The sequence below is a fragment of the Panthera onca genome, chromosome Y (assembly GCF_046562875.1).
Source record: "Panthera onca isolate mPanOnc1 chromosome Y, mPanOnc1 haplotype 2, whole genome shotgun sequence".
NCBI lineage: Eukaryota > Metazoa > Chordata > Mammalia > Carnivora > Felidae > Panthera > Panthera onca.
In genome coordinates this window covers 1,301,790-1,315,651 of record NC_138358.1, presented here as the reverse complement: position 1 = coordinate 1,315,651, position 13,862 = coordinate 1,301,790, and the positions used below count along the sequence as shown (strand labels likewise).

The window sequence follows — 13,862 nt, the reverse complement described above, 5'->3', positions numbered from 1 at the left end:
AAGTGCATTGAGAAACCACATGGTTTCTATTAAAAACCAATGAGTGAATTTCAAAAAATAAATGAATAAAAAACTGGTGCTGGTTATGGACATGGATGGAATCCACTCGGAAATGACTTGGCCTTGTACCAATCTCACATACTGACCTGGGAATCTTTCCAGGATAATTTATTTTAAAATAGAAATCACATAGTGTAAATGAGTATGGGTAAGGGTGGTGACTAAACCTGCATACATAATAGCCGTTGGAATTCTCTGAAGTATTACTGATCTAGAGCGGTGGTACATTTTTTTTTGGCACCAAATAACTGGTGGAGGTTATCTTTGGGCAAAATAGATTTTCCTCACTTGTTTTTGTCATTGTTGGATAACAGGAAATATCCACATTACCATGCATCACTCTTATCAATATCATGGCAGTTGGTTAACAGTTTTGCTCCAGGACTTTCCTTTATTATCTTATGTCCATGCACAGTTATGTTAGCAGGTATTGGTCTTTTGTTTGACAATCAAAGACCACAGGGATCAAACAGGAGAGCCACACAGAGTACTTTTCACTTTTATGATAGTGTTTATATCCTGTGGCCCAGCATGGAATTCTTGATTATCCAAGTGACCTCAGTTATTGGTGGCAGCAAGACTTAATGGTGTTTAGTCAGTGGTGCCGCAGCCAGATTTTACTGCGATATCAGAAGGGCCAAGGAGTGATTTTGTACCATTATTCTTTCAAGTTTAAGTATTCTGCAATAGAACCATCCATCCCAGGCTGAAACATGACCTATTAAATCTTCCATACTACGGTTTCTCTCTGCTTGGCAGCTTTTTAGGGGAATAATGAGAGTTGTGATTTTTTTTTTAATTTTCTTTTAATGTTTATTTATTTTTGAGACAGAGAGAGACAGAGCATGAATGGGGGAGGGTCAGAGAGAGAGGGAGACACAGAATCTGAAGCAGGTTCCAGGCTCCGAGCTGTCAGCACAGAGCCCGATGTGGGGCTCGAACCCACGGACCGTGAGATCATGACCTGAGCCGAAGTCGGACGCTTAACCGACTTAACCCAGGCGCCCCGAGAGTTGTGATTTTGACTCTTGGGCTTGTAGAGTTCAAATGGCATAGCTTCCTAATATACAGTTTCCCAGTAAGCCTCATATTCTTTTTTTCACTACTCAATGATAATGTGTTGTTACAAATACTGCCACATAAGTAAATAAAAGTGAATAATTATTTAAAAGATGCAGAGGGTTAAATTATACTCGTTTCATAGGAAGCTTATATAAATTTTCGTTACTAGCTTCCATGGCCAATGGTATTTCAAATACAGAGGTTTTTCTCCCCCACCCTTCCCAAAGTAACTGTTTTAGCTAATTAGCCCCTGAGGGAAAGATACATATTTGTACAACTTCCCTATTTTATATAAATGTATAATAATTAAAATGAATCCAATGACCATATTAGAATGTAATTTCAACATATAGCTTACCGAGGTAGCTTCCCAGAGGGTTTTGAAATTAGATGTAGCTGGGAGGATAACTTTGCTCAGCACAGCTTTGAAACACAACCATGCAGTTATTTGAACTTAACTGAGAATCTTAGTTTTTCCCTGCTATACCTTGTTACTTTGTTGCACTTGAACTTGCATTCACGCTTTGGGTTATCTGGGCTATCCGATTTCGGTTTGGATCTGAATGTCCATCCTGAATTCAATATGTTGTTTAGCTGGTCCCTTAAAAAATATTGCCATTTCTAGTTTAAAAAACAGGATGTTAAAAAAAAAATCTTTGTTTTTGCTAAGTTTTTAGCAAAACCTTGCTGACGTTTTGTTTTACAACTTATAAAATGTGAAGAAACAACTAATATAGTTGATTCATATATTAATAGGAAAATGAAAGTATTTTATGTATCCTTTTGGGCAGACCGTGAAAAGGAACTTGACACGGTGGCCTTTCTGGTGAGGCATTCATTTACTGTCTTCTAAAACGAGTCTGCGCTTAGGTTGTACAGATTTTTGAAATAAATCCCATAGTCTTTATTCATTCTCGTACCTTTATATCTCATATGGCACAAGTAAGGAGGAAGTTTGTGACCTTGCTATGCTTGAGTGCCTATATGTGGTGACTGGCACCTCAAATAAGCTTTTGAATTCCTGATGTCATTTTTATCCCCCTTCTACTTGTCACCCAGCAACTTAATTTTCCTTACAGAACCAGTAATGTTATAATTGTGGAGAGCAAGCTTCATTGTTGTGTACTGTCACTGTTGTGCTGTGTGTTTTGTCCAAGTTTGAGTACACAATTTTTCCAGTATAATTTAAACCGGTGGCTGACACATATTGATTTGCTGTGTGCAAACAATAGTACTAGTGTTCTGAACACTGTTGAATAAAAATGCATGAAACATATTTGAATACAAAGAAATCTGAGCAATTTTGAACTCATAGTTTTTTGGTGTTCCAAGGATTGCCACGGAGCTCATAAAATGAGTGTTTTTAGTGCATATATAATTTATATATATAATATTTATATTATTTAGTGGATATATATATAAAATTTGCTTTATTGGTGTGTTTAAAATATTTTTGGTTGATAGCCATGTCTTATGGGAAATAGAACTCAGTTGTTTGTCATGGAATTGAATTGTGTTCTGGGACAGTTTAATGTGCACATATGATTAAGTTTAAAAATCTGCTTGTACTTTTCTTTTTAATGTATTAACTGTACATATGTGTTAGAGAATATGCAGTATCTGTCTATTTTCATGATGTTAGAAAGTTTTTGAAATGGAATCTTATGTTTGCATGTGAATCGCAAAACAATGTGAGAAATTTTTATTTCTTTTGTTAACGTCAACACCCTGGAAGCCTGGAGATATGGTTTTTATGCTATTTTGGGAGTCAACAGTTTGTCAATATCAAGTCTGATGATCTAGTGAATCTCTGAGACAATGCTTCATGCCACAGTCCAAACCAGTACCCAGTTTGCCACAATAAAGACTTTAAAACTGCATCAAAGTTCATTTTGAGTCCTGACTCCAACCCCCTTCTAGTAGCGATAGAAAGCCTAACACTCACGTATTTTTATATTATAAAAGAACGTAAGTGTGCTGCATAAGAGTAGCAGCAGTAAAGGCTGTCCTAGAGAATAAAGTAAAGCCAGAATTTTCATTACAGCCTAGGGGGTAGACGTAGAGTGCTAGCAAGGGCAGGATTCATAGTATTATGTGCCCTGGATTTGTCTTTGTGTCTGAGTTCCTATTAATAATTGGAGGCAGCAGCGTACTAACTGTGGATCACATTGCCTGCAGTGGGATGAAAGATTGACCACTGGAAACCATTAGAACTGTACGTAAGTTACAGAAATACTCTGTGCTTTAGCTTCCTGAAGAATCAGATGTGGTTAGTAAAGTAAACTATTGGACTACTGAAAGGATTAAAAAAGGATGTTAATGGGTGAACACATAGAAAATGCTTCATAAATGCTATTAATTGGAGGCATGTGGGCTGAAAATAAATATATATGCTGAGAGGTACTTGCGAGTTTAACATCTTGAAAATAGAGTGTGGTCTGAGAAAGCCAAAAGACAAATGATGAGAAGGTAATGTATGAGTGGGTTTAGTTGAAGAAAGAGACAGCAGGTGGTGAGGTTAAGTTGATTTATTAGGTAGTTTTCACTGTTGGAGGTTTTCTAGACTTCCTTAGATATTTGGGGTCTTTTTGTCCCTTGTTCCGAAATATATTTAAAAGATACTGTTATGTATATTAAATTATCTGAGAATTTATACAAATAATAAGAGTTACCGATCACGAACTTGCCAAATGTCACCACGAAATTTTCATTTTGGGTAAGCTCTTTATTGTTTGCTGTAAATCCGTGTGAGTTTACATGTACAAAACTAAATTTGAAGCAATATGTGTGAGTTTTGTACTTCCTGTGTTAAAGGAGACAAGTAAGTGCAGTAGTTAGATTTGAAATAGCAGAACGTTGTTACCATAGGGAATAGATAGCCTCACAGTTGAAGCATGGACACACTCATCTTTAGATTTGGGTCTAATGCCTGTGACTTAGCTCTCTTTCCACTCCCACCTGCAGAAGGAATAACAACATATTCTAGGTTGGGGAGCAAGTCAAAGTTACAGTAGCTGAAATTAACAATAAAAGAATTTCCCTAGATGGAATTTATCCGGTGGCAAGAAGATCAAAACTGAGCCTGGCTGCAGATTTTGCAAGAGCAATGACTTATCGTCAGCACTCCCTGTCTGGGCAATGTCACCTTACACTGAAATTTATAACATGCGGGACATATCCAGAGCCCAAAAGGAAAGCAGTGCTCAGAAAAGATGGGACAGTATGTCTCCCAAGCAAATTTGAATAAATATTCTAGGGGACTCAAAACTGAACTTTTCTTACTTTGAAAGGTATTCATAGAAATGTTAATGTTGAGATTCTTCCAACTACTGAAATAAGTTATGTAAAATGTGTATAAAGTACATATATTTATATGTTTATATTTATTTTTACATATTTTAAATATATTTATGTTTAAAGTACATATTCTTTAAATGTTTAGTAGAGACAGTAGAGAAAAAAGGGTGTGTTTTATGGGTCTGCACTCAGATGAAAATAAGATTACTGAAGTATAGTATACATTCAAAAGGACATATATTATTTTTTTTCATGTTTGTTTGTTTTTGAGAGAGAGACACCGTGTGAGCAGGGGAGGGCCAGATAGGAAGCCACAGGATCGAAGCAGGCTCCAGGCTCTGAGCTGTCAGCACACAACCTGATGTGGGGCTCGAACTCGCAAACCGTGAGATCATGACCTGAGCCAAAGTTGGACACTTAACGACTGAGCCACCCAGGCACCCAAAAAGGACATATATTATTAAAAGTATTCTGAGCACAGCTTGATGAAGTTAAGTTCAATATACTTGTGGAACCTGCACTCATTAAACAAGGTACCAATACCCCAAGGGACCACCTGTGCCTCTTTCAGTCACGGTCTATCTCTCCTTTGGGACAGGAATTATTCTGACTTCTTACAAAATATACAACTTTTGCTTGTTTTTGCACTATATAGAAATGGAATTATGTGTCCTACACCTAGCTTCTTTCACTCAAACTTATGTTAGTGATATTCATGTTATTGTGTGTATAGATCCTTTATGCTCATTGGTGTATAGAATTTCCTTATATGAATAGTTTACAATATTTCCGCAACTCTTGGTGGACATTTAGGTAGGTTATGCCTTAGGGTAATTATGAATGAAACTTCAGTGAATATTATAGGACACGTTGTTTGGTGAACATGTTTTAGAATAGTATTTATTTATCTAGGAGGGAATTTGCTGGGTCGCATGTCATCCAACTTATCAGCTGTGGTAAGATTCCTCCAAACTGTTTCCAAAATGGTTATACCAATTTACATGAACTTCTTTCTATAGTAGTGCCTGCATAGTGTCTGTGAGCTCTGAATACTTGATAGCTTTGCCAACACTTGCTAATATGGTCTTTTTCATGTTATCTATGCTGGCAGGTGTACAGATTTTTTTTTTATTTGAGAAATTTCAATCCAGGTATTGTCTACAAATAGTTAAAAAAAATACCCATAACATCCAAATTGCAGATCAGGACTTGCAATAAAAAAAACAAAAGCTTTGTTTCCCCCACGAACACCTCTTCCCCAGAGGCAACACTTTCTTTTGTTTTCTTTTCTCTTTTTTTTTAAAATCAGGGTTTTTTTAAACGGACCATTTTGTATGAACAATTTTAGATTTAGAGACAAATTACACAAAAAATCCAGTTTCCTCACCCCCACTCGTTTCTATAGTACCTTGCACTAATGTGGATACATTAATTATAAGTGGTGGATGAGCCATTATTGATTGACATATTATCATTAGACACATTATCATTAACAGTTAGGGTTTATTTTGTGTTATATAGATTCATAAGTTTTGAGAAATGTAAATGGTATGTACCTACTATTGCAGTATCATACAGAATAGTTACACCACCCTAAAGTGCCCTGTGCTCCACCTATTACCACTTCCTCTCTCCCCCTAAACCCTCATAGCCACTGGTCTTTTTACTGTCTCCGAAGGTGTTTTTGTTGTTGTTGTTCTTGTCGTTGTTGTTGTCATTGTTGTTGTCGTTTTGTTTTGTTTTGTTTTTCCAGAATGTTATCATAGTTGGAATTGTAAAGCATATGGCTTTTTCGGATTGTTCCCTTCACTTAGTAATCCACATTTAAGTTTCCTGCATGACTTTTAAGTAGCTCCCTTTCTCCCTCTTTCCTTCCCTCCTCTTCTGTCTCTCTGCCTTCCTTTCCTTAAGGGAGCTTATTTTTTAAAACAGCTTTTGCTTTACAGAAGAAGACTGGAAATTACAGAGTTCCCCTGTTCTCCCTCCTACCCCCAAAAACATAATGTTCCCTATTGTAAACTTCATGTGTCAGTGTAGTACATTTGTTACAACCGATGAGCCAAAATGGAAACTATTCTTAATGAAAGTCCCAAGTTTACCTTAGCATTCACTGTGGTGTGCAGTTCTGTGAGTTTTGACAAATGCACAATGCCATGGTTCAAAGCATTTCGCTGTCTTACAAGATGTTTCACTGCCGTAAATATTCCCTGTGCTTCATCTACTATTCATCTCTCCCTTCCACCCTGAGTTCCTGGCAACCACAGGTCTCTTTACTGCCTCCATTATTTCAGGCAACACTTTTAACTGTTCCAGGTTTATATTCTTTTCTTAGGTATCTTCATGAATATAAGTAATGTAGCATACTGCTGCTTATTGATTTGTCAGTTTTAAGCACCGTCTACTGACTTCCTATGTGAATATGAGGTATATAGGTCGCTTAAGCCACCTGTCTTCTCTCTCCTCACCTTCTGATATATTCCTGAACTTCTATCTTTGTACTGTTTCAGTCAGGTCCCGCCAGCCGGTGAGTCACTATCGGTATTTTAAAGAGTTACACACGTGATGGGAAATCCCAGAAGCCAAACAAAGGATGGCGAAGCAATCAGGAATTAGTATCATCAGAAAGCTGTTTCCACCCCCAGGGCTAGAGAAACTCAGAACCATACCTAGCAGGAACTGAGAACATGGGGAAAGAGGCTCTTGGAAAGAAGCTAGAATTTGGAGGAGATAAAATCACCAGTAGCAAGTGGAGCGGGCGAGAGAAAAACCTCTGGGCTTATACCTTCCTCCCTTTCTCCCATCAAACACCCACTGGTCAAACCCCTCTGGAAGCCAGGTGGCAAGGAACCCGGAAACACAGTCTGTAGGAGAAGTGCAGGAACTGGATCTGAGGGCAAAAAGACATAATGGATGAAGTTACATATATGTCCCAGTTAGGGTTCTCCAGAGACTCAGTATCAATAGGAATTGGTTCACAGGATTATGGAGGCTGAGAAGGGCAGACCCAGGAGATCCAGTAGTTTAGTTCCAGGCAGACTCCAAAAGCCTAAGAATCAGGAGAGCTGATGATGTATGTTCCACTCCAAGTCTGAGTCTGAAGTCAGGAGACCAATATCGCAGCTTGAAGACACTCAGATACACAACAGTGGATTCTCTCTTACTCTGCCTTTTGTTCCATTCAGGTCTCCAACCGATTAGTTGAGGCCACCCAGTGTTTGTCAAGGCAATATGTTTTGCTTAGTCTCCTGATATACAGATGTTCACTGTACTAAGAAATGTCCTCACAGACTCACTAGAAATAATGTTTAACCATATATCTGGGTACCCTGTGGCTTAGTCCAGTTAAAACATGAAATTAACCATCACAAGATATAATTTTATGTGTGTATGTATGTATGTATGTATGTATGTATGTATGTATGTATGCATGTGTGAATGAATATATGTTATTTGAGAGAGAGAGAGAGAGAGAGAGAGAGAGAGAGAGCATATGCTCAAGCAGGATAGGGGCAGAGAGAGAGACTTCTGAGAATTCTGTCAGTGCAGAACCTAATGCTCATCTTAGTCTTATGAACAGTGAGATCATAATCTGAGCCAAAATCAAGAGTTGGATTCTGAACTCACTGACCCACTCAGGTACCCCACAAGATGAAATTTTAAAATAGAGACCTAATTCCTTTACCTGTACTGTCATTTTTCATTCCTTACATTGTAAGATAAATGTCTTCCTTAACCTTGCTGCACTTTTTCTCGGTCTCCCATCAGCTTTGGACTTCTGTTTGTCATTGTTGTTAACACTGGTATTATGCTCTGCAATCAAGCCTCTTTAGATTGTTCAAGGTTGATTCTAAAACTTGAAAACTAATAAATGGTTTAAAATTGGGATTATTAACTAATATGCAAACATTAGAATTACTACACTTTTCCTTGAGTCCTTGGACCTGCTGAATGAGAACATCTCTGGGATCAAGGTGAAATGGGTCCTTTTTCTTTGTGTTCCATCAGTGCTTTAAACCACGCCATGTTTCACTTGGCTCATTCAGACTAAGACCATCTTACGGATATTTTCTCGCTCTCCTTAGTTTTCTAATTGCACTTCTTTGTTTTATTGCACTCTTTCAGTGTTCTCAAATCATGCCACTTATGACATCTTCCTGTTAACCTCTTAGAGGTCACTTATGGACCCTTCTCTTTTCCTGCCTCATTTAGGTGGTGACTCAGTAGGTCTGCTTCATAGCTTCCTTCCTGTGATTTTCCTCTGCTACAGTCCCCGTTTGTTTCCATGGTTTCATGGTAAGATGGCTATCTGGGGAGTGAGGGAGCATTTAAAAGCCTGGACTCTAGAGCCAGACGGCCTGGACTTAGTCTTTACTTGTTCCACTTACCAACTGTGTAAGTTGGATGTTGGATGAGTTATTTGGCTTCTTTATAACCCTATTTCCTCCTCTAGAAGATAATAATCGTAATTGTATGTACTTTATAAGTTTCTTGTGTGGTTAATATGTAATAATATGTGAAAATAACCCATAACAGTGTCTGGCACAAAAATAAACACTGTTAATGTTGGCTATTATTAAGTATAATTTTTCTTTATTTTTTTCACTCCTTGTTTTGCTGGAGTACACCTTCAGATAACTTCCTAATGAAGAATGAATAGAATCAAATGTTCTGAGTCTTTGCACATCTGAAGATATCTTGAGTCCACTCTCAAATTGAATTGATAATTTTGATAGGTGTACAATTCTAGCTTCTTTTTTTATTTTATTTATTTTTAATTTTTAAAGTTTACCTCCACATTAGTTAGCATGTAGTGCAACAAGGATTTCAGGAGTAGATTCCTCATGCCCCTTACCCATTTAGCCGATTCCCCCTCCCACAACCCCTCCAGTGATCCTCAGTGTGTTCTCCATATTTATGAGTCTCTTATGTTTTGCCCCCTCTCTGATTTTATAGTATTTTTGTTTCTCTTCCCTTATGTTCATCTCTTCCACTCATAGAATTCTAGCGTCTATTGGCCAGTTGCCCCTTCCATCGATTATTCCCTGATCACAACATCATTGGAACTACAATATCTGCTCTTTAGAGTGTTTTTGACTCACCATCACTTTCACCTTCTTGTATTTTTCAAAACCATTCAGTACGTCTGGCGTATGCTTAAGGAAAAGGGAATGGAGGTTCACCTTTTGAAGGGCTTAAAAGAGAATTTATGAACATATTTTAGACTGCCACAGCCTGTCTGCTGGCCTCCTATTATTCACTTTCATCCTGCATGGAAAATATCCTCACCTTACCCCAAGAATCCTCCCTCTTAAAGACCCAACCCTTGTAACATCAGCTCAAAGTCCAGGATATTTTTATCCAAATTAGGTCCAGGTGTGAATGAGTCTCCTTGTGTGCACTGGTCCTCGATTCCACTTTCAATCTGAAGACCTATCAATGAAGACCTATGAATTAAGCATACAACCAACACAGGCACATGATAACCAGAAAACACACACACACACACACACACACACACACACACACACACACACACACACAGAAAAAACAAACAAACCAACAAAACACAAACATTTCTGTTCCCAAAGAAAGGAAGGAGGTTCTCATGAGTCACTGGTCCATAGCAATTCTGAAGATCAGCTGGCACAGATAGGCAGTCCTTTCATTGGGTCTTAAGGCCTGGGAATGATTTTCCATGGCTCTAGCTCCTCCGGGGTTCTGGCTTTCAACCTCCAAGTCATTCTTCCCTTCTCATGAAAGGTAGCCTGTGTCTACAGCCTTATGGTTGTCTCGGCCTACTTACTGATTTTAGGAGTTTGTGGGTCCAAAGCTTTCTTTCATTTTACTCTCTGGGATTAAGTAAACTCTTCTCTACCATGGACTTTTTCAAACCTTTATAAGGAAAACCACTCCTAAACTTCAAGTTATGTTGTAACAGAGAGAACCCTGTGCCCCACAGTTTACTCTGCGAGGGTATGCTTATGAGAGAGAACACCAGTATTCTCCAAGACCCTTCTTCATTTAGGACACTTTTCTAGCATCTTTTCCCCAACGTCATCTGCTGAGTGAGGTTGGTAATAATTTCACCTTCAATAAGAGTGACATTATTGATGTTATCTGTGCTAACAAAACATGAAATTGTATTTGAATGGCATTGAGTAAGGGCAAGTAGTATCGGTTAGGGACGTGTTCAGCTGTCACAGAAAGGCTGCCACCAGTGGCACGAACAAAGAGAGTTTTACTCACAAAGAGGCTGTAGGCTGTGCTCCATTAAGGCAGCAATGTCATCTGCAGCAGGCTGCATGGAATGGCAGAGCTGCCAATTTCTTTACGACCTACTACACAATTTTGGAGAAAAGGGTAGCAGACATTAATATAATAATACAAATATTTTTACCACTTTCCATCTTCAAGATGCATCACATGTGTGAGCATTTCAAGCTCACAGCACATCTGTGAGGTAGAATTGTTGATGTCTTTTGGAGGTCATTCGTTTTCTTCTTAAGTCAAAAATTAGCTGTCATATTTCTAGGGCATGTGGCTTCACCAAATCCCCTCCTAGGTTTCCTTTGCTTATCAATGCATCAAGCAAACTCATAGGAATTCTAGAATTTAATACTTGTGAGTCATGGAGAAACCAGTTCTGCCTTATCAAATCACATTAAATACTCATGCCATTCAGTATACTCTCAGATGAACCCTTGGAAGGTGCTCCTGTATTAGCGTTGTATTTCTGTTGGCAAGAACCTTGCCTCCTAGGAGGCACTGTAACTTTCATATCTATTAGTAATTGCCAATGAAGTAAAAACCAAGAGTGTTCTTTGTCTTCTTGTTGACACGTTATAATGTATACTAAGTTACCCCGTTTCCTTGTTTAATTTCTTCGAATCATATACCAACTGCAATATCATCAGGGAACAATGGTGGCCCGAATGTAGCATTATCAGCTCTGGAAACTTCAGATATGGCCACAGTAACAGGTATGGCCACGGTAAAAGTTAGGGTGGACTCCATCCAGTTCTTGGCCACTTGGCCTTGTCTGATTTTTCCCGTTTATCTGCCTCCCACCCCATACCCCCAGCCCAAGCAGCAGTGAGAATATGGTTAGTCAGTGAATCTCCAGCAGATACAGATGCAGATCATTTCTCTGGATAATCTTTATGGTTGCCTGTGGCCTGGGTAGCAGGACTGGTTCAGACAGAAACATCTGATTTGGGTGCCATCAAGCAGTATCTGTGCCCTCCCTCAGAAATGGGACAGTATGCATTTCAAACCCTTCAAGTCTCCACTTCTCCCTGCAGACGTCTGTGTTTTGTTGCTTTCATCCACCTACCAAAGCAACCCAAACTTTATGCTAAAGAGAGTGGGCCTCGTGTGTCCTTTGCAGATTGGAATGCTGTTACTAGTTTGGGTTATCTTAACAACAACTGGCAAATTATCTAAAAATGTAGAATTCGCTGTGAATTCAGAATCCGTACCTGTAGTAAGCCCTCCATGATTCCTTTGATTAGGGAGAGGTATCAGACCATACTGTAAGAAACCCTGCCTTCGAATGCTACAGCTCTATGGACTTTCAAAGCACTATTTCTAACCTGTTTATCAAAAGTCATTAAGTCTTTGTGAGTATACATTCAGAGCTTTTTTTAAGATCTGGATCGTAGTCTCCAATTTTTCATTACCTTCCTAACCCAATTATTCCCAGAGTTCTCTTTATTTTTGAATCGTTCTTTTGAGCATTTAAGCAAACCTGTCAAAAAAAAAAAATTCCTCAAATTGAATATATGAACATTTAAGAGCAGTCACGTGTTCACTGCCCAAATATTTTATGATTTCCGTTAGGAGTTTATTCTGTCTGTGGACGGTGAATAAACAAATGTCTATTTTTTTTTCTTTTTTCCCCACATAAATAAGTAGATGTGCAAGGTAGAATGCTAGGTACCTGTCAAGGGTAATAGGACATTCAGGAGTGTAAATAAGATTTCTGTCATCAAAAAAAGAAAAAAAAATATTTGATGAACTAAGATAAGCTAAAAAGCTTAAAGAACTTGATGAACTAAGATAAGCTAAAAAGCTTGATGAACTAAAATAAGCTAAAAAGCTCTACTGACACGATGATAAAGCTCATCTTTAAAGCTTGCTTTGTGTACTGATATTATTCCTTTTTTCTTGAAATCTAAAGAAGCTTTTCTCTTTGGCTCTTAGCATGAAATGAAAAGACATTTTCCCCCTATATGTTCTTCTGCCTTTTTTAGGCTGAGCTTTTACAAAAGGCTTTTATGTATTCATTGTTTTTTATCTTCATCCTTTGTCCGAAACAAGCCTTGAGATTGGGAATGATGTGGACTATTTCTAACACAAGCTAAGAGGACTTAACTACTCATAAAACCCATCATTTGAGGAGGCATTGAACTAGTATCATGGAGTTCCTTGTGCAGCCCATGGGCAGGATTCCACTGAAGTAATCGATAGCATCGTGGAGACCCTGTCTCTGGAAGGAACTAACAACAAATAAGGATTTGACCTTATTGGCAGATTTTCCTAGAAATTTAGGAATCAAGAGGGCCAGAAGTGGGATGGTGGGAGAGGGACACTGGAGAAGTGCTGAATACCCAGGTTCACTTGAAGCCAACTGAGCAGAGGAAGGTTCTGCCCTGGAGGAGTTTGGCTCAGCAGGGATTAGCTTCCAATTGTTATGGACTTAGTGAAAATACACTCATGAGAGCCTACGTGAAGGATGCCTCCAGAACTCTAAGAGGATTCGTTCCTTTCTTATGTCTTTTTTTATGGAAAGTGTCTTGGCGATGCTTACTTCACCTTTGTGTGTCCACAGTTCTTCCTCCCACTAGTTGTGTTGCCATGAACCTCCTTACATAGCCATTGCTCCCCTCCTAGACCACGTGTTCCTCATGGACAGGGCTCACCTTAGCCATCCGTGTGTCGTTACTACAGTGCCAGCCATGTGCAAAGGACCCTGTACATAATGAATGAATGCAATGTATTTATGGGGTTTCAGTTCCCAATTTTTACAGAAGAACTAGCTGTCTCACTTCAATTTTATGTGTAACAGCAGCACTCTATACTGGGGATTCTCTCTCACATTCTCTCTTTTTACAAACACCTGCATAATCAACTTTTGATGAACTCTTACCCTTTTGTGATCAGATGAATTGAGTGGAAACTTTGCCATCTCTTAAGATCTTATTTGCAACCCAATACCACTCAAATTCCCTATCCTACAGTAAATTCTTGCTTAGCAAGAAGCACTATAGTTCAGTGACTAAGAGGGTGGCCCCTGGAGCCAGGCTGCCTGGGATCTGAAATCCTATTTTGCTCTATTTCTAGCAGCAGACCTTTGGACAACTTACTTTTTCTCTTTGTTACTCAGTTTTCTCAACTGTAAAATCAGGCACAACCTAGCACCTTCACCATAGAGCTCTGAAACG

At 38.7% G+C, this 13,862-nt stretch overlaps 1 protein-coding gene across 1 annotated transcript in view; it reads left to right on the top strand.

The window, feature by feature from the left end:
* The window catches only part of LOC145714994 (coiled-coil domain-containing protein 71L-like), a 196,282-nt gene extending 184,767 nt beyond the window's left edge, over positions 1-11,515 (top strand). Inside the window, exon 4 of the mRNA XM_081794584.1 lies at positions 11,501-11,515. Coding sequence (XP_081650710.1) covers positions 11,501-11,515 — 15 coding nt within the window. The remainder of the gene's footprint in view (positions 1-11,500) is intronic.
* The last annotated feature ends 2,347 nt before the right edge of the window (positions 11,516-13,862 follow it).